This window comes from Phoca vitulina, unplaced genomic scaffold (genome assembly GCF_004348235.1).
Source record: "Phoca vitulina isolate PV1807 unplaced genomic scaffold, GSC_HSeal_1.0 scaffold19, whole genome shotgun sequence".
Lineage (NCBI taxonomy): Eukaryota > Metazoa > Chordata > Mammalia > Carnivora > Phocidae > Phoca > Phoca vitulina.
In genome coordinates, this window is record NW_022589722.1 from 19,176,239 (window position 1) to 19,196,515 (window position 20,277).

Here is a 20,277-nt window from a genome sequence, read left to right on the forward strand (position 1 = left end):
CATTGTCTGTGTTTTCTGAGGTTGGTGTATTCAGCTGCTCTGACCCTGGGTCCTGCACATTTAGCTCCTTGGATACAATCCTCTGACGTTACTGCTGACGCTAGGAAGACAAAAGCCACTGAATATCTTAAGTAATAAAAAAAAGGCTTTGTTACTGTTTGTTATTATAAAACACCTGACTGGAAAGAAAAGCATCGAGATAAAAGTACATTCAAAGTTGGCACATTACATGACCACGTTTCTCTTTGGACACTCAAATAGCCGCAGAAGTACCGAGCGAGGTCTGTATGAAAAATCACAAAAGGAACAAGGCCGGCAGAGGGAGAAAACCCACAGCCGAAACCCAGGTCTGTAAAGCAGACCTAGCACTTTGAGTTGGACTTCTCTGAGTCGTTTTAATTCCTTGCAGTCTTGGCAGCTGGTAACTAAAAGGCACGCTATCCCATTTTAAGTATGAGCCATTGCTGAAGACTATTTACCTCTCAGAGATTCTGTATGAATGGCCAGAAGTAATATTTTAGTTGCTGTTCATCCATTAGTCCATTTGGAAAGTGGAAGACAGTAGCCCAGAATTAAAGCGCTACACATTCTTGCCAGCCTGGAAGATTTGCTCTCTACTTTTCACGACCAACCGTCCGCCCCCAGTCAAGAGTGACGAAATGAGAGAAAGTCGTTTTTCTATCCCTACAAAGGAGACCAAGATGAGCGCAAAGCACAGAGACTGAAAGCCTCACCTTTCATAAGAGAGAGTGCACTTTAGTAAACATGAAACACCAGCAGAGGTGTTTCTTAAATCTGATTAATAAAGTGCAGGTTTCTGCGTTCTGTCTTACTGTGCTACTGAGAAACACCTAACCTTCGATGGGTACAGCTGTGTTGTGACCAGGTCCAGAGCAAGAAGCCAGGTAGACGTGGATGGAAATGGCTAGGTCTCCAGGTCACTCAGCACTGCGAGTAAAAGCTGTGTATTGGAGCTGTATTGTATGTGCTCCCTGGCACCAGACGCCAAGTCCGCATGAGTCATGCTTTCATATCCTGTCCATTTTATTAGTTGGCAGTCCTCTAGTGGAACACTTTCTCCTGGTTAAAAGGATCTTTCAGTCACTATCAGCTCAGTTAATGAATATGTATCACATACCTCCCCTAGCCACGGCCTCTTCCCAACCCGCCTTCACCTCCAGATTGCTGGGACTTTGTTTTTTTAAGCTCAGGACCTAATACAGCTTCTGTTCCTGTTTTTGTTTTCAATAGATTCTGTTCCAAAGCAGGTAGTTCCTTCTCTTGTATTCCCTACTTTATAATAGGATGGGATGTTCTGGAAATAGCCTAGAAGATTTTGAGATCTTAAAAACACATAATATACAAAGATCCTCATAAAATTTTGTTTCATTCTACATCTTCCATTTCATTCAACTTTCTGTTTGAATTTTTTTTTTTTAGAAGATTTATTCTTTATCCTTTTGGTAGATACAAAATGAAAAGATGTGTTGGCCAAATTATCCCTGGCAATTATATTTTAGAATTTCACTGTTGGTTCAAAAAAAAAAAATTAAAATCATTGTAGCTATTTCAGATGTAAGATGATATGACATTTCCTGAGACTAGAAAGTTAATAATGAATATTTATGGAGATAAAATTACACTGTAGTTCAGTATGTAGGGTTTGATTTGGGGGCAGAATGGGTTATATATAGTGCAGGGCCAAGGGGTGTGTTTGTTACTACTAATGTCGTTAATAGTATTGTTAATGTTGCCACTTATTGACTGCTCAAATGATTTATACACATTTCTTTTAATCATCACAATAACCCTGTCATAGAATACGTACCTTTTTTGTTTCTGACAAGGAGATGGAATCCCACTTTGGTTGAGTAACTTAAAAAAGGTTACATTCTGTCTTCTGTGCAAGGCATAATGTGACTATCTATAAAACTTAAAATTCTTCTCAAGGGAAACTAACTTTTTTCCTCACTTTTTCTCCCTCACTGTGGATCAAGACCTACTAAGTGTCAGTGAGGATGTGGAGCAGCTAAAAATCACGTGCCTTCCCTGCTAGACTGTAGAATATAAGCACTTTGAGGACAGGACTAGGTCTATGTTATTTATTACTGTGTCCTTGGTGCCTAGCAGAGTGTTAGTTCAATAGGTTCAGTAAAGTACTTAATGTTTCAACAACAAATTAATCATCTCTGGGCACGTTAAAGTTGTTAAGAAATCAGGTGCATATTTTTGAAAAGAATCTTTGAAAAGAACTAAGTTGGAAAGCTTAATACAACTTGATTTTAAGATTTACTATAAAGACTGTAACGAAGACAGTATGATACTGACATAAGAGTAGATATGTAGATCAGTGGAACAGAATCAGGAATCCAGAAATAGACCCACATTTCTGTGGGCATTAAATTTTCAATGAGTGTGTCAGGACATTTCCAGGGGAAAGGAAAATCTCTTCAACAAAATAAAATGTATGTGTGTGTATCTGTATAGAAATGAGCATCAACTCCTACCTCCTAACCATACAAAAAACTAACACAAAATGAATCATACTCAGAATGTAAGAGCTAAACCCATAAAATGTGTAGAAAGAAACATAGGCAAAAGTCTTCATGACCTTGAGTGACCTAAGTAAGATTTCTTAGGACTCAAAAAGCACAGGCTATGAAAAAGGAAAAAAAAATTAATAATTTAGACTTTCTCAAAATTAAACTTATACCCTTCGAAGGACACTATTAAGAATATGAAAGACCTTAATCCACAGAATGGGAGCAAGTATTGGCAATATATACATCTGATAAAGGATTTGAGTCTGGTACATATAAAGAACTCTTCCATGATAAGACTACTCTGTTTAAAGACGGCAAAAATCAAAACCAGACACTTCACAAAGAGTAGTAAGAATGACCAGTAAGCTCAAGAAACTCTGTTCAATGTTACTAGTCAGGTAAATGTAAATTAAAACTGAGATACCACCACCTGCTCGATAAGAACAACTAAAATGGAAAAGGTGGACATACTGTCAGTGAGGAGATGGAGCAGCTAAAAAGCACGTTCACTGCTGGCACAAACGTAAAAGGTATACCACTTTGGAAAATTCTTAAGCAGTTTTTTAGGTCAACCGTACCCTTACCAAACCACCCAGAAATTCCAATCCTGTGTATTTACCCAAGAGAAGTGAACACACACAGTCTTATGAGTGAATGTTCATAGCAGCTTTATTCACAAGTGCCCCAAACGAAACAATTCAAATATCCATCAGCAGGTGAATGGGTAAACCGTATAAACGTGGTGCAATAGTTCTCGGCAACAGCAAAGAATGAACTACGATACAACCACCTGGATGGATCTCAGAAGCGTTATGGCACAACCACAAAAAAGTGGCACAATAGTCCATACTGCAGGGTTCCATTTATATAAAATTCTAGAAAATGCAAACTGTAACGATAAACAGAGCTGTGGTTGCCTGGGGTCAGGAACAGAGAGAGGGATCTTTTGGGAGTGTCGGAAATGTTCTGGATCTTGATTGTGGTGGTGGTTTTATGAAGGAAGGAATCTGTCAGAGCTCATCAATACGTACACTTTAAATGGGTGAAGTTTATTGTATTTAATAATGTTATTAAATTTTAAAAAAATTGGGCAAAGGAAGACAGAAAGAAGAGTTAAATGCATAAAACTTCGTCTTCTTTTTTCAGTATACATTTCCTAAGCTATCCCTAAGCTGTATGTATGCTTACTAACCTTTTTTCATCCTACCTTAAAATTAAAAAATTCCTCTCTCTTTTAACCTACGTGGACATACCTTGCTGTGCCATCCTGTGGCTTTTTAAGAAAGTTATGATCAAGAAAATATGATTTTGTAAGAAAGATCATGTCCCGGGTAGTAAGGAAATGAGTCAGTAGTTATAACACTGAAGACTGCAGTTAGAGCAAAATTAGACAGTGGAGGGAGAACCCTGCTTACAGATACTCTCATCGCGTTAGTTATTACGTATGTGCAATGCCCTTTTTAAGGAAGCTGAAAATAGTAAGAGGCATCCTAGTTTGAGCACGCGCTTCACCCAGACTAGTCTTTTAATTTCCTCATGACATTTTCTCAAAAAAAGCTTGCTTATTGGCAAAATAGTCATTCAGGATTTTTATAAAAATATGGGGTGTGATAGCATTTTGAAGTTTTGTAATAGAGAAGTCATCGCTTATAAATCATGTTTTCACCAACACACCTGTCAAGACAGCTAAAAACCTGTATCCATGTGTACTCCTACAAGTTCTTTAAAAAGTCTTTGAAGAAAATTTCTAATGAGATCATAAGCACCAAACATTTGCTGAACCATTTTGTTGTTCATCCATTCAGTGGTCAGGTCAGTTGTGATGCCCGAGAATTGCGTTCTGGGCCTGGTAGCACAATTTATAGCGGGATCCAGTCTCTTTCACCATTGTTCAGAGGTGCAGCCATGAATGCTTCCCTGCTGCATAATAATGCTTGTCTCAGGTTTCAGAAGCCGTGTTTGGCAGCCTGGTGGGACATTGCCTGAACCCTTGTCTCAAGCTGGGTGAAGTATACAATTGGAGATAAAATCTCGACATAAATTTTAAATGATTTCATATAGAAGGACAAACTTACTGTCAGTGAACTTTACCACGATCCAGGCAACGGTGATTTTATTTCTAAAACAGTAAGTGATCTGTTACCAGGTGGTCCTGCCCAGTTTATTAGTTGGCACCAAAATAACATAAATTAATTGGCAGTATATTATAGTGTAAACTCAAGAAAAAGTTCATGATAAATTTGCTGAGATTTAAGTACAAACATATACTGTCATAAAAAGTATAATGCAATTCAGTTTTATTTACTGACATTTATTGAGCATCTGTAGTGGGCCCCCCCACTGTATTAGGTGTTCATACCCTACAGATTTCATTTTTTCTTTCAATAGTAATTGTCAAGGAGTACCATATCATTTTTGCTGCCTGAATAGGTTATTTGCATTCCCGAATTGAAATCACCATTGATTTCATGACATGAATATGAGAGGTGAAGGAAATAAATATTGAGTTTGGGTATCTGCTCATCTTAGAGCTTAACTCCATCAAACAACACTAAGGCATCTTGGGGTGTGTGGGTGTTGAGGATGTATCACTATGGAAGCATGTGCAAGAGAAAAAGAGACTAAAGGCTACCTTCTCAGCCACTCAAGGGAAAAGAAGAGATACCTGGGAGAAGTTAAAGAGGTTCAATAGCCCACACATAAGTTTAGTAGTAGGGCAAACATGAGTCCGCATTCTAAGGTCTCTGAGTAGGAGAGTGTATTGTATTCACAAGACCAGGAGAGTGAAACCCTTTTTTTGGTGCAAGTCTGTGAACCCTAGTGAATCCCTTTGGGGAAAAGGGAGAAAGGATAACATTCTGATTTCACTTCCAGTTGATGGTAACAGCCTTCCAAGGTGCAAAGAGGTGGAAAGCCTGATTGCTAAGGACCTAAAAGCCTATACCAGATTGAACAGGACCCTGGATTCCTTACGGGAAAGGACTGTGCCTTTCCCCATTTTATCTCTGGTGTTGGGCACAGAGTAGGTGTTTAATAACTACTTTGTAAATGAAAAGTTAAGCAGATGAGTAAATCTACTCCTCTGCTTTCACTTTCCTCCTTTTCCTTCCTTCCTTTCTTATCCTTCCTTTTCTCCTGCTTTCTTTTTTATTTAGAACTTTTGTAATGGTTGATTTCTTTTTATGGAATGTATCTGTTTGTCCTGCTCTAAAAGCTCCTTGCCTGTCAGCACTGGGCGTGGTTTCTAATTACCTTCCCGTAACAGCTGGAAATGGGTCCGCAACATAGTAGAACTGAGTACAGAATTGTTGGCTTACCTGTGAAATTAACCAGGGAAGATTGGTAATTCCTAAAACGGGGTCAATTGTATAAATCCAGTAGGTTGAAGTTACTTAGGTTAGAATACCTTGGGTGTGATTTTTCTTCTTTATAGAACTTTTAACATTACCGAGAAAAAAATGCTTTTAAATGTTGGTAGGCACGGTGAGAGTATTGCTTTTGAAATGTTTAACCTGAAGGTTTTCTTCATGTTAATTAGTGAAAATAATGTGGGTTTTTTTTTTTTTTCCATCTCTGTAGTCGTGGCTACCTAATTATTTGACATGATAGAATGTTGCATTTTGCTTTCTCCAATATCAACGAAGGTACCATTGGATACAACCAGCGGAACAGAATCGATACTCTCATGTATCTGCTAGCCTACCCACAAAAACCCATGGTTAAAACAAAGACCATTGAGTTGATAGAATTTGAGAAACTGCCCGCTGGACAGAATGCAACGGTTGCCGTGATGAGTTACAGCGGCTATGATATTGAAGATGCCCTCATTTTAAACAAGGCCTCCTTGGACAGGGGTAAGTGGGTTTTCAGACCTCTGACACCATGGGCACTCCGTGCAGAATTAGGTACAAGGACAATCAGCTAAAAATCACCTGGTGTCAGAATGCTAACGTTGGTTTCAAGGGATTCGAATTTTATAACATACAAACAGGAGGCGGTTAGGTTTTGGCGTTGACGTTTTTTATGAATGTTACGTAGAGGTAATTTATTAAATGAATTACTAAATGTTTTTTTGTTGTTGTTATTTTAGTTTATTGGTGACGTGAGACAGTTCCTCAACAGAAAACATGCAAGAATTTATCTCCTAGCAGGAATTCTAATAAATGAAATATGGTCTTTGAATCTGGCTAGTTACATATTCAGCAACAGACTGAGAAGGCAGTAGCAGTATTTCTGTGTTAAAGGGGATTTTTAAAAATTGTATGTCTCAACCCCGTAATGTTCATACCTTTTTGTTAGCAGAATGCCGAAAGTTAAAAACTCACACAAACGCTTAGAGTTTTTACGCAACCCTTTGTCCGTTTTTTGACAGTTTACTTTTGCAAGTCACCACTTCATGGTTTGGACCCGTCACCTGACCTGAAGCCTGACTCCTCTCTTCATAATCTCTGTTTCTCTTTTTCCTCCCTGGCATGCCCACTCTGCCTTCCCCTTCACTCTTTGTAGTTGCTAGGCAGCCATAATAGTACTCCTAGACATGTGTCTTTGGCATTAATGTTGGCTGCACTTAATTTATGCCTCTTTTTTTCCTCCAAATGACAACAGCCATGCTTTAAAACTAGATGTTTTCCTTTCTGATTAACTGGTAACGTTTACGTGGAAATCTGAAGACTTTGTGATATCTGTCAGAAACTGCACAACACAGTTTAATGATCTGAGTTTACCGTCCTCCAGCTTTTCAGCTATCACCTGTAAATACAATGTCCATTTACACTTAGGGGAAAACACTTCTTGATTTCAGGCAGTCCAGATTCTCCCTGCGCTCCAGCACGCTGCAGTTAATGGCCATTGTACAGAATTTCAAGATCATGTAACGTTTCCAAAGCAGCTGGCTTTGGGCTCAGACTTTATTATGGTCATATGCAATTGACTAGGAGCCACACCTAGATGTAGAAATTGGTTATTTTGTCTTACTCTGTCACCTTCGTATTTTAAAAATTACATTAGACCACCAAGATTTTATTTAGAAATCTTTTTCCTGATTTTCTAAACTCACATTCTTAGATTTCTTGTACGAGTTCTGCCTTTGGTGGAGAACCGTAAGTGAAGGATTTTACAACCATGCATTTATCTCATCAGTAATAGCTGGGGTTTATTCCCGAGACATTTTCCTATTGCAGCGAACTCTGACATGGCTCAGTATATCCTGGGGAGATTAGAGAGAATCCAGCTTAGAATAACTGCTTGGCCAAAGAGAGAAAAAGGAAAAAAGAAAGACATGCAGTCACAGAATCTTGGGAAGTGGTATTTAGTGCTGAAGGGTTGACAGCTCTTCTGGGCAACTCTATAACTGATGAATCTTCTTGTGGGATTCAGTGCTGGAAGTTTTTGCTCCATCTAAAGGTTTCCTTCTGTTCATTTTGCTGATCTTTCATAATGTTTATTTAGCTTGTTAGTTGGTCTCAGGACTTTTCCCTCATCCACTAGACAAATGTGATCTAAAAATATAATCAGAATAAACTCTGATCTTTAGGGCACAGGCAAACGATTTCTCCCCTTAAAATCATTTGATTGCAGCTGCTTTTCATTCTGTCTCCTCTGTGGAGAAAAAATAATCTTTTGTTTCCTTGTTTGGGACTTCCTCTGAATGCCAAAATTAGAAACAGGAAAACTTTTCAGAGAAGGTTAGCAGAAGTGATGCACCAGAAGAATGTGTAGGAAGAATCGTGGCTGATGGGTGGACTTGGCATGTTTCAACTGTGCCACCAACTTGCTGGGTGATCTTGGCCACATCACTTCCCTGGACCTCATTTTGTAGCATTCGTAGCACCTGTAGATAGAGGGGGTAAGCCAGGTGGTCCCTGGGGCCCTTTCCAGTTCCTGCATTCTGTGGCTCTGTTCTCCGAAAGAATCACAGTGACACTCTGATTTCTCTCGCCTTCCTCCAACATGGCAGGGTATATTCCATGCTGACACATGGTTGTAGAGACGCCAGCGTTTATATGGACGGTGGGGGGTGGGGGGGGAGCCCTGAGCCAGTTCTTCAGATTATCAGATCGTTATTCGGCCCATCCCCGATTATCCAAATGTAGAACATGTTTGGGGGTGCAAGTGTTGACTGACACAAATCCGTGTTTTCTCATAGTCCTATTGGTGGTTCTGATCCCGATTTGGGTTTCATTTTAGGCTTTGGGCGTTGTCTTGTATATAAAAATGCTAAATGTACATTGAAACGCTATACCAATCAGACCTTTGATAAAGTGATGGGGCCGATGTTGGACGCTGCCACAAGGAAACCCATCTGGCGACACGAAATTTTAGATGCGGATGGTATTTGTTCTCCAGGTAAGGGCCTTTTTAAAAAAACAGTTTATATGTATACTTTTTGAAATATGAAAGTTACTCAGCAATATTTCTGAATATTTGGTAAACAGAGAAGAAAAAGGATACCTTACAAAATCACCTTCCTAACTCAGTGTGGTCATTTTTTTTAAGGTGTTTTTTTTTTGTTTGTTTTTTTAAATTTTAGAGAGAGAGCACGCAAGCAGGGGGAGGAGCAGAGGGAGAGGGAAAGCATCTCAAGCAGACTCCCCACTGAGCATGGAGCCCGACACAGGCTCGATCCCGTGACCCTGAGATCATGACCTGAGCTGAAATCAAGACTCAGATGCTCAACCGACTGAGCCACCCAGGCACCCCAGTGTGGTCCTTTTTGATGAATTTCCCTTCCAGTCTGTTTTTCTGTACATATATTTCTACATAGTAATAATCCATTCTAGTTATACTTTTCTACCTAAAATTTTGAATCGCAGAAGAGCCACTTTAAGGAATTATTTAGAATAAGGCCGTGTCCCTACATTTACACTGGCATGTCATCATTTGTGCATTTAGCTTAGACTGACTTTATTAGAATCTTCTTCCCCTAAAAAGTGTGACTCCATTATAATTACAAACTTGTAATGAATTTTGCTGACGCAGCCCATAACAGCTGCCCTTATGAGTCTTATAGGCCAGTGGAGGAGACTAACATTGACCAAAGGATCACATGTAAACCTATGTCCAATCACAACCAGGTTAAGGAATCCTATAAAGAGCTATGAGGACATTTGATAGCAAGAGGATCTGACCTAGGCAGGAAGCTCGGGGTCACCTTCCCTAAGGAAGTGAGCTGAGATCTGGAGGATGAGTGGAGTTACCTAGTGAATAGGGGAGGGGAGTGTGTTCTGAGCAGTGGGAAGGGCTTGTGTAACTATTAAGCTGCAGGACTTGATAGTCAAAACTTCCCAAAGGAGGCCAGTGGGAGTGTGGCTCATGGGGAGAGTACAGGGGAGGGTGCTAAACGTGAATCTAGAGAGAGAAAGAGAGGAAGGGGCAGGGCCCAGACACAAGGCCTTGCAGCCATGCTACTATTTTCATTACGATCAGATACCCATTTTGACATGATCATTCTGATCACAGTGTGGAGAAAAGAGTAGAAAGGGGCCAAAGCAGGTGAGACCAATGGAGAGTTCTGGCAGCAGAGCAGGTGATGGGAGTGGCAGGGAGGTGGAGAGAGGGGCTGTGTTGGGGAGGACACCGGGAGGGGAGATCCACGTGACTTGTCAGGATGGTGCACGGATGGTGAGCGCTGCATCTGCTGGGGTGCCCACAACCCACGTGGTGCACAGCTTCCTCTCCACCCTGCTGCATTTGTTTCTTGCAGAATTTCTCTCACTCTTAACCTGGGTTATGTGTCTGGGAAGATAGTGCTATGACAGTTGGCCTTGAGCTTACCAGGAAAAGATGCAAAGACAGGTGAGAATAGCAAGAAAATCAAAGAAATGTTTTGACTTCCTCATTGTCCAAGTTAAGTTGGCAGTGACTTAATATTGGTTGAAATAACTATTAATAAAAGTAAGTGGCCCAGACTCGTTCTAATACTCCATAAGAGATCCATAAAACTGCCACTTACTGGGGCACCTGGTGGCTCAGTCGGTTGAGTGTCTGACTCTTGGTTTTGGCTCAGGTCATGATCTCAGGGTCGTGAGATCAAGCCCGTGTCAGGCTCTGTGCTCAGCGCGGAGTCTGCTCGAGATTCTCCCCCCCCCCCCCCCCGCCCTTCCCCGCACTTGTATGTGCATGTGCGCTCTCTCTCTAAAATAAATGAATAAATAAAATCTTTAAAAAATAAATTGCCACTTATTGACCTGAAGTTTCTATTGTTAGTATGGTCCCCTAAATCAGTTTCTTGATTTTTTTATACTCTGCACTAATCTGATTTTTCAGATGGGCTGGCACAATTATAGACGAGTCCCATTGAACTATAGCTCACACTGTATCGGCTTTTTCCTTCCTTGTGTGCATTTCATGGACCAATCTAATCACATAATTGTATGCCCCAGTAATGCTTGTATTCTGCAGTGATGATAACAATTGGGCTATAATTCCCTTCTCTTTTTCTTAGGTGAGAAGGTAGAAAACAAACAAGTGCTGGTAAATAAGTCCATGCCTACAGTAACTCAGATTCCTCTGGAAGGAAGTAATGTGCCGCAGCAACCACAGTACAAGGATGTGCCCATCACGTATGTATTGGTTGGGCCTCGGAAATACACAGGAAGATTAAAAAAAGAGAGAGAGATGGGCTAGGGGAAATTAGAGGTTACCTCTTGAAGGGTTAGAGAGTAGAAATTACAGTTTGGGGTAGTAATAGTTGTCATGTGAAGACAGCATGGATTGGAAGAAAAAACTCTGCTGTGGAATCGTGTAGGCCTTCCCCCCTGGGTTTGAGTTGGGGGCCACATAGGCAGGGGTTCCAGGTAGAGGGAACAGTGAGGTGAAGGCCCCATGAGCAGAAGAGCACCTGGGTTTGGAGGTTTGGAGGACCACTGTACCCTGCTGGGACGAGGTTGTGCAGTATTCAGGAATTCATTCGGTAGAGGGTGATAACGATCAGATTTGTGTTAAATAAATCAATAAAACTGCACTGGCCACAGTTGCGGCATCAACACCATAGTGGATGACAGCTGGGTTTAGTACTGGTTGTGTCGTGGGTTACCTTACATGGATGAAGCACTCAAACTCTTGGGCTCAGTTTTTTCGTCTGAACAATGAAAGAGTTGTGCTTATTAATCTCCAGCTGCCCTTGGGCTCTCAAATGAAGTGAAATACGAGACTTCGTGAGATGAGCAGCCACACTGTGACATAAAAACAAAACTAAAAGAAGTAACAAGATACTTAATCTAGCCCAGGAACATGAGTTAATTCAGTTCATGAGGTGGGCCAGGGCGTGACCTAGGAGAGCTGGATTCCGGGACAGTGGAGGGCAGCCCAGCAGATCCATTCGACACCCAGCTGAGGTCTGCTCTGGGCCACGGTGCCTCTTGTACCGGACACAGGGAGCCGAAAGAAACCACGAGCCTTGCCTGCAAGGAGCCGCATCTAGTTAGCAAAGGCCTACACAAAGAAATAAGTATGGGGCATATCATGATCATCGTGGCTTAGTTGAGAACATTCACTGTACCAGTTACTGTTCTGGGCATTTTACACGTGTTAGCTCATTTGTTCTTACCGCCACCCCCCGAACCAGGCTGTCTTAATGGCCTTGTTTGAAAGACACAGAAACAGAGAGGTTAAGTAATTTACCAAAGTCACACAGCTACAAGTGGCAGTCAGGCTTTGAACTGACTGGGTGCCATGGATTTGTCTATGGAGTGGGAGCGCAGGGGAGAAAGTGGGCCCTCTACTTAGGGGAGGGGTCAGGACCCTTGCACCCAATCCTGCAAAACAAGGTTAGAAAGTGTGCTCACATATTTCTTATCCTAAAAAGAAAATGAAACCTTCCTTGGGGCTCTGTGATCCTTCCAAGCTGCCACTCTCGCTCTCCAAGCATCCCATTTCCTTGTTTGCAATAAGGGAGTAGCCGCGTGTGAATAATACGTGTGGTGTGGGTTACACTGCCTTATGCCTGCCTCATAATAAGTGTTTAGTTAATGTTAGCCATTCCAGACTAGGACTGTAAAAGGGAAATTGTAACCTTTGAATTTAATGTTGAAAAACAAAAGGCACGTTTCAGAGTCCAGAATGGCAGTGTCAGAACATTCTGTGGTTGATATTAAATAAAATACGGCCTGTGAGCGATAGGTTCACAAAGGGCAGTTTGAAAACTTTTTGGTGACTTCCTCTTAATATTAGCTACAAAGGGGCAACGGATTCATATATTGAAAAAGTGATGATCTCTTCAAATGCTGAAGATGCTTTTCTGATCAAAATGCTGCTGAGACAGACCAGGCGTCCAGAGATTGGAGACAAATTCAGCAGCCGTCATGGGCAAAAAGGTAAATTGTGTCATTCCTCAACTTGTTTATAAAACTGAAAACAGTATTTATTAGCCATGTACATGAGAAATGTAATACTACATTGGTATTAAAATTATGCTTGTTTTATCTCTTAGGTTAACCTGTTTATATTTTAATGGCATTGAAAAAATGTACCACAGGATTGCTTCTCTTTGCCATTTATTTCCTTCTTTTGCAACTGCTCCCCGTCCCCCAGATTATAATTACGAGTCCATTCTAGATTATGTATCTACTAAAGTACAGGTAGCTGTTTGAAAACATTAATAGCAACACGTATGTTTTATGGAAGGTGCCTATTTGCAGTACTGTTGGGCCGTAGTACCGTGGGATGTCAGCACGAGAAGGCGCCTCCGGGCCCTGTACAGGGCCGTGAGGAAGTGCAGACCCCAGGGGTCAGGCAGCCAGGCTGAGGCACCGCTGGAGCTGTATCTCAGCCCAGGTCTCGTGTCGCCCACGCAGCGCCCTGCCCGCTGCCCAGCGGTCCCTCGCCCGGATGGGTTTCTCCACCTGATCCCGCCGGCGAGCCCCACTCCTCCCTGGTGGTTGCCAATGAGTTCTCGTGCATTCGTGGCTTTGTCTTGTCTTGTTTTTTTTTTCCCTCAAGAAACAGCACTGTGTCACTGATCAACTCATTTTCAGGAGGGTCCCTTTTAGTGTATATCCGTCACGTTTCCGAGTGGAACGTTGGCCCCGGGGTTTGAACCGCCACGTGACTAGTTTAAGAATCACAAGAGCGGCTGACACTTTCGTGGCACTGACTGCGTGCCTGGCGGTGTTCTGCGCACGTTCCATGTGCTGACTCACTGGCTTCTCACACGGTCCTGGGAGGTCGGTGCTGTTTTCATCGGCATCTTACAGATGAAGAAACAGAGGCACGGTGACATGAGGAGCTTGCCCAGTGTCCCCAGTGGGTGGTAGATCTGGTTTTTGAACCCCAGCAGTCTGGCTCCAGAGTCCACGCCCCTGCCTGACAGCGGTGCCGTCCTGAGTGGCAAGCAGTTAGCGCTGTGCCTGCACGTGGTAGGGGCCCCAGAAGAGAGAGCCGTGATCGCTGGGTCGCTGACGTTGGTTCTCCTGCCTTCTGCTCTCCAACTTTGTGTCTCCTCTTTACTCATAAATTCCTAGTGAGATGTCTTCTTGTTTTTAATTGATTGGTCTGAAGATAATTGCATTTTATGTTCTTGCTGATTTCAACCTTTATTTGCTAAGCAACTATGTAAAATACGACTGTTGAGTCAAATGAATCCAGCCTTAGCTGTCATTCCTTCCATCAATGAAACTGTTCCAGACTAAGATAACTGTTTCATCAAAAACATTTTTAGTTCAGTTGACAGACAAAAGATTATTTTAGCCTGCCAGTATCTTATTTAAAAAAATTGATTTTATTCATGTGAATTTGACACTTCTACTTCATACAATTCCCTAAGATGCTAACTCTTAATACCTTTTCAGTGTTTGTAAACATCTCTTGAGATTCTAGTGTTTTCTGCTACTTACCAGTGAAAAACAAATTCTCTGCGTTGAAACTATTTCTCCCTTTCTCTTGGTCTAGACAGTTTCTGAGATGTACTCCTAAGTCATTCTGGGGTAACCCCATAATCTTGTTCACAGCCTCTATTTTACGTGACCTATTCCCTGGATAAGGGCAAAGCTTGATACTCTTCTTATAAAATGTTGGCACTGGATGCTTTACAAGAATGCACACTATAAGAGAAGGTCTTCATTCTGAATCCATTTATAAACTTCAGATATCCCAAATCCTCATTCCACCGGAGTATTGTGCAGAGTGGAAGGCAGGCAAACGTCTTAGTGATGATCCACTGTGTTCTAACTCCACTGAACTTAAAGACAGGGGTCATGACTTCATATTTTCATGAAGCCTGATAGAGCCTTTCTCATGGAGGATGCCTAATAGGTAGTTGATAATGGTTGAATATATAAATAAAATTGAAGGTAGGGACGTGAAAGGGGACAGATTCAGTACTCTTGATGGATTGATTTTACTCAGTTTTTCATCTGTACATAATATGTGAGTGTGTATGTGTATAGTGTAGACAAAACGGTACTTTTGAAAATGAGAAGCACACTTGTTAGTAACCTGCTGTGAACACAGACCTCTGCAGGTGCAGACCTCTACAGGTGCAGACCTCTACAGGTACAGATCTCTACAGGTAAAATGTCAATGGGTCTTGGTGCTCTAACATTTTTTCAAACTATCAGTATGATAGGGATAATGTTCATTGACAAAAGTGGTTTCTAGAAACTGCAGCTTTTGGAGATCGGTTCAACCTTAAATGGGGCTTGACTTGTACATCTCTACGAAATGGGAAGAAGCCCTCCTGGGGTTAGGTGACCTTTCACTTGTAGTGAGGAGTTTATCTCACTAGTTTTCTTTTCCAGATGGCTTTTAATCCAAGGATGAAAACCTTCTGATTAGCATCGATTTCCCTTGATACCCCCTTCTCTTACAGCTTCATCAGATTCATTGAAAAGATTGGGGGAAAATGGGCAAACAAAAAAGAGGTAGTGTAAGCCTTAAGAAAGTGATGGAAGGAATGATGTAGGACCCGTACCTAAACATAATTTTTATTTCTTTTAAGTATGGTTTTTTAATCAAATAATAAAAGCACATGGCTTAAAAGGTCAAATAGTACAAAAAGGGGGGTTTGAACTGAAAAACATCAATCCCTGCCTTTTCTCCAGTTCTGCTTCCCAGAAGTAATTTCTTCTCGTTTTTACCTTCGTATTTCAAAATAATATTTTTAAGCAGTTTTGTATTCACTCGTCCATTTTAGAGATTACCTTCTGATTTTCTATTAGGACAGATAGGAGGAGCTAGCACTTCGCTGCTTCCCTTTCTTACTCCCCACCTCCATTCCCGGCACAGATTTATCATAATTTGGAGTTACTTAATTATTTAAATTGCATTGTTTATGACCACATAAATATTGTTCACCCCCAAACCGAGTAGTTGAGTGCATTTTCTCTATTGTATAACTGTATTTTTTTCAGAAGTTAACTATCTCGTTTTTAAAATTTGCTTAATTTTCTTATTCCTGTTACCATTCATCTATACCATCAACAGCCTCTCAACACAATTTCCCACATGATCAATGGTCTGCTAGGACCATCCCCCCCACCCCCCCGAAAGGCCTCCTCTACAGGCCCCGTTCTTCTCGCTGCAGTGGTTTTCCTCTGAGCCCCCGCTTCCCACCCAGTGTGTTCAGAATGGAACCCCACAGGCCACAGGAGCGCTCGGCAGAGCCTGGCTCAGTGGAGGCCCGAGCGGCCTCATCCTGTGGGCCCCAGAAATGTTTTCAAGAAGGGTTAGAAAGTACTCTGCATTAGTTTGCTCTAACCAAATACCACAGACTGAGGCCTTAAACAACAGAAATTTATTTTCTCACAGTTCTGGAGGCTGAAGTCCAAGGTCAAGGTCGTGGCAGGTTTGGCTTCTCCTCAGACCTCTTTCCGTGGCTTGCAGGTGGCCATGTGGTCCCTGTGCCCTCAGGCAGTCTTTTCTCTGTGCGCCTGCACCCTGATGGCTCTCCCTCTTCTTACAAGGACACCAGCCTTATTGGATTAGGGCCCACCCCATGACCTCATTTAGCCTTAATATCCTCTTTAAAGATCCTGCCTCCAAATAGGGTCACATTCTGAGGTCTCCTGGGGGTTGGGACTTCAACATAGGAATCTGGGGGTGGGGGACACATTCCATTAGACACTCTAGATCTGCTCAGTGGGAGTCATTTATGAAATTCCCATTTGAGCCCCTGTTTCTTGGCTCGTCCCATGTCATCCCCACTCCCTACCCCCCGCCACAGTGGAATAGTCTGTTCATTCGATTGCTGAGAAAGGATGCACAAGAAGTAAATTTTGTGAGATTGTGTATACCTGAACATGTTCTATCCTCATACTTGATTTGTACTCTGGTTGGTTATAGAATTCTAGATTGAAAAATTTTTTTCTCTAAGGATTCTGATGACATCGCTGCATTAATCATCTAGATTCCATGTTACATTATTCTTGATCTGTGTGTATGTACACACATGCACCCTGTTTCACTCTTTCCTTTCCTTCCTCCCTCACTTGCCTCCCTCTCCCCACAAAGCTTTTACTATCCTTCGCCGGTTCTTGGAATTCTGAAATTTTCATTCCTTGTCCTAGGAAATCAGGTACCTTCTTTTCTGGAAGTTCAAGGTCCTTCCATTTTCGGACATTCTCTTATATTATTTTGTTGCCAATCTCCATCATGTTCCTTGTACCCTCATTGTCCATTTCCTTATCTTGATTTTCTTTGTAGGAGATTTGATTTTTATTTTCCAGATTTTTTAACCTATTATATTTTAATTTCTAGTTAAAATTTTATATTTAGAGTCTTCTTTTTTATAGCCGTGAGTATTGGGGGACAAGTGTAGTTTCCTGGCTGTATGGGGTGGGGAATAGAGAGTCAGGGGTCGGTGATTTCTTATTCAAACATTTATTTCTACAGGTATTTATTAAGTACCTTCTAAGTGTCTGGTACCATTCCAAGCCCTGGTAATAAGCAGTGAACAAAACAGACAAAATTCCAGTCCATGTGGGGCTTACATTCCTGTGGGCAAGAGAGATAATGATACGTTTTGGGATAAAACAAAAGGGGAGAATAGGAAGCATGTGGTGGGAAGGCATGTGGTCAGTAGTTGAAATTTCAAGTCAAATGGTGGAGGAACTTCACCTTCTTGAAAAGGTGGCGTTGAGAGAAGTAAGGGAGCAGACCCTCCCTGGCCAATGAGCACTGGAGGCAAAAGGAAGGCCTGGGGGGCCGGAGGCCCGGCCAAGAGTGATGGAGGGGGAGGACCCTCAGGGAGGGCTGGAGGCCAGGGTGGTCAGAGCAGAGCCAGCGAGCGCTGAGTCATCAGAGCCTCTCCGTGAACTTTGGCTCTTACTCTGAGTAAGACGGACAGCTGCTGGAGGAGTCCGGGCAGACGAGGGAGATGATGTGACTTACTCAGGCTGCAGTGATGAAAACAGACTGGGGAAGCAAGGGAGAAGCATGGTCCCAGCCAGATGCTCTTATGGTAACCCAGGCGGGAGTTGGTGGTGAGTGGGAAAAGCATGATGATGGGGAAATGGTGGGAAGGGATCAGTCCAGACACATTTTAAAGGTAGCACCCACTGGGATTGCTGATGGCTTGGGCTGACTGAGCCCTACGCCTCGTCCCGCTTTTCATCATACTTTGTGTCTCTGTTTCCTGAGCCTTCCACGGAGCAGGGGGAGAGCGCCTCACGCTTCTCTGCAGGTACTTGGGTTTACCTTTCTCCTGTTAGCCACTTGACTGTTCTTTACTCCTCAGCTTTCCCCGCTGTATCTTTATCTCTTGCCTATTCTTTTTCTTATAGGTTTATTTTTTCAACTCTAGTATTAGGTTTGGAGAAGGAGTGGAGCTAAACATAGGTGTTTCAGCAGTCATGTTTACTGGGAACCCCTGTGTTTGCTGTTTGAGAATGCTCAACACAAGAGTGCTTAGTGTGCTTGGGGTTTTTTACTGCAATTTGTAGAGCTGACGTGAAAATGATTATTATTATTTCTAAATTAACAAAAGGTGAGAGGAATATTTAGAGCACCAGATTTTTGTCTGCTGACCAGAGCTTTGCCTCTAAGGCTTCTTGGTTTTATTGGCTATTTTAATCATTTCTAATATTGAAAACTAACTTAAAAATATTTAAAGCTCACACACTGAGAATTTTGATCTAAATGTAACAATCATCATAAGGGTCAATTCTTAATTATCTGAGAATACCTTATCTTTCACCTGGGTTATTTTTGTAGCTAAGGTCTACCATTTTGTTCCTTTCCCTGAATGCTACCCGTCTGAAACGAGGCACAACACTAGCAGATGTCTAGTTTTCGAAGTTCTTTTCAATTATAAATGAAATTTTGAGTTTGAAAAATAGCAGTGCTTCTGTTAAAATAATTGTATATGTGGTTAAATATCCAGAATACCATGTTGGCTAACTTAGGTAAGTACATTTTAGGTTCACTGAGGATAGGAAACACATCCTACTAATTTATTTCACCTCCAAAGCACTTGGCGCAGCACTTTGCATATAATGTGGTTTCCCGTGACGGTGTTTGTGGAATAATTTATTAAGTAGAGTCTCTTAAATGTACAGTCATAATAAGCCAAAATCATCTTCCCCAAATTGGTACATTTATTCTTCCTAGTAAATAGCAGAAAGGGGATGTGTCGTCTTTGTCTAGACTGGTACAGGAGCACTACCACCCAAGACCCCTAGCTCCCCGGCGTAACTGAAATCACAGGCCCCCCTCAGCTTTTCCCGCTGAGTGACCGACTGTGCATGCCCACCCCGGGCACCAGTGGGAATGGGTCTTGACAGCCCCAGAGAAATCTGTTTGCTCATATTTAAGTCACTGCGGTGGGCTCAGAACTCTGTTGGGCTCGTAGGAGCTAGAAGGACATCCCCCCTCTGCTAATGCCCATGAAGAGCTGACTCTGGACCCGAAGCAAAAAGTGAATACAAAGGATTACATACGGTCACAGGCTAAAGGACATGAGAAAGGCCAGTAGTGAGAGAGCAGTTGGGAGTTATTTGTGGGTAAGAATAAAATCTTTGAGTTTGGAAAGACCTTTTAGACTCTAGTCTAGGTCCATCTTCCTGGAATAAGAATTCTTTTAGCTTATCTTTGGCAGGTCGTTTTCCACTGTGTGCGGCCTGTGAGGGGAAGCCCCTCCTGCTTTTCAAGGCAGCCTGCCCTGTGGTGGCGCCATCCCGACGGTTCCGTGGAACCTGAGTGCACTCCTCCGTAGCGTACACCCGTCGTCCTGCCCTGTCCTGTGTGGGTCCTGAAGGGACACCTGCCCCTTTTCTTCACGGCGGCCCTCTGTTCAGCCCTTAAAGAAGGTCTTCCACCTGGGAAAAAGTAGGGCAAAGAGGTAGAGGTCTTGAGCCCTATCCAAGTGAGCTGTTTTATGTCTATGCCTTGGTCTCCTCGTCTTTGAAATGGGGACAGTTTCCTAGGAGTTGTCACTGGGATTAAAGGAATTGATGTGTGCAGAGCAGTGAAGCCAGTGTCTGGTGCGCAGCCCGCAGCCAGCAGAGGTGAGCTGCCGCTGTGAGGCCCGTCCCAGGCCCCTTGCAGACCAGGCAGGAAAGGAAGCCTCGGAGACTGGGTGAGTTGGCTGCAGGCGGGTCCTGTGAAATGGGCGGGCGAGTCAGCGGGACTTGTTGACCCACAGGAACAAAGAGGAAGAAGGCCCCAGGCCTGGTGTTAAGCTTGGTAAGTGATGGCACCAGTCACAAAGCAGCTTTGTCTCACTGAACTTGAGGTGATAGAGGATCATCTCGAGCGCTGATGTCATTAACTCGTTCGTTTATCGAGCTTCACTGTGTCCCAG

The 20,277-nt window shown here is 42.5% G+C and overlaps 1 protein-coding gene across 2 annotated transcripts in view; it reads left to right on the forward strand.

Annotated features, from left to right (window-relative positions):
* Positions 1 to 20,277, forward strand: part of POLR3B (RNA polymerase III subunit B) — a 103,680-nt gene that overhangs the window by 58,194 nt on the left and 25,209 nt on the right. For both annotated transcript variants that reach the window (XM_032416218.1, XM_032416219.1), the window contains 4 exons: positions 6,188 to 6,397; positions 8,730 to 8,888; positions 10,987 to 11,104; positions 12,714 to 12,856. In XM_032416218.1, the coding sequence (XP_032272109.1) occupies positions 6,188 to 6,397; positions 8,730 to 8,888; positions 10,987 to 11,104; positions 12,714 to 12,856 (630 nt within the window). The remainder of the gene's footprint in view (positions 1 to 6,187; positions 6,398 to 8,729; positions 8,889 to 10,986; positions 11,105 to 12,713; positions 12,857 to 20,277) is intronic.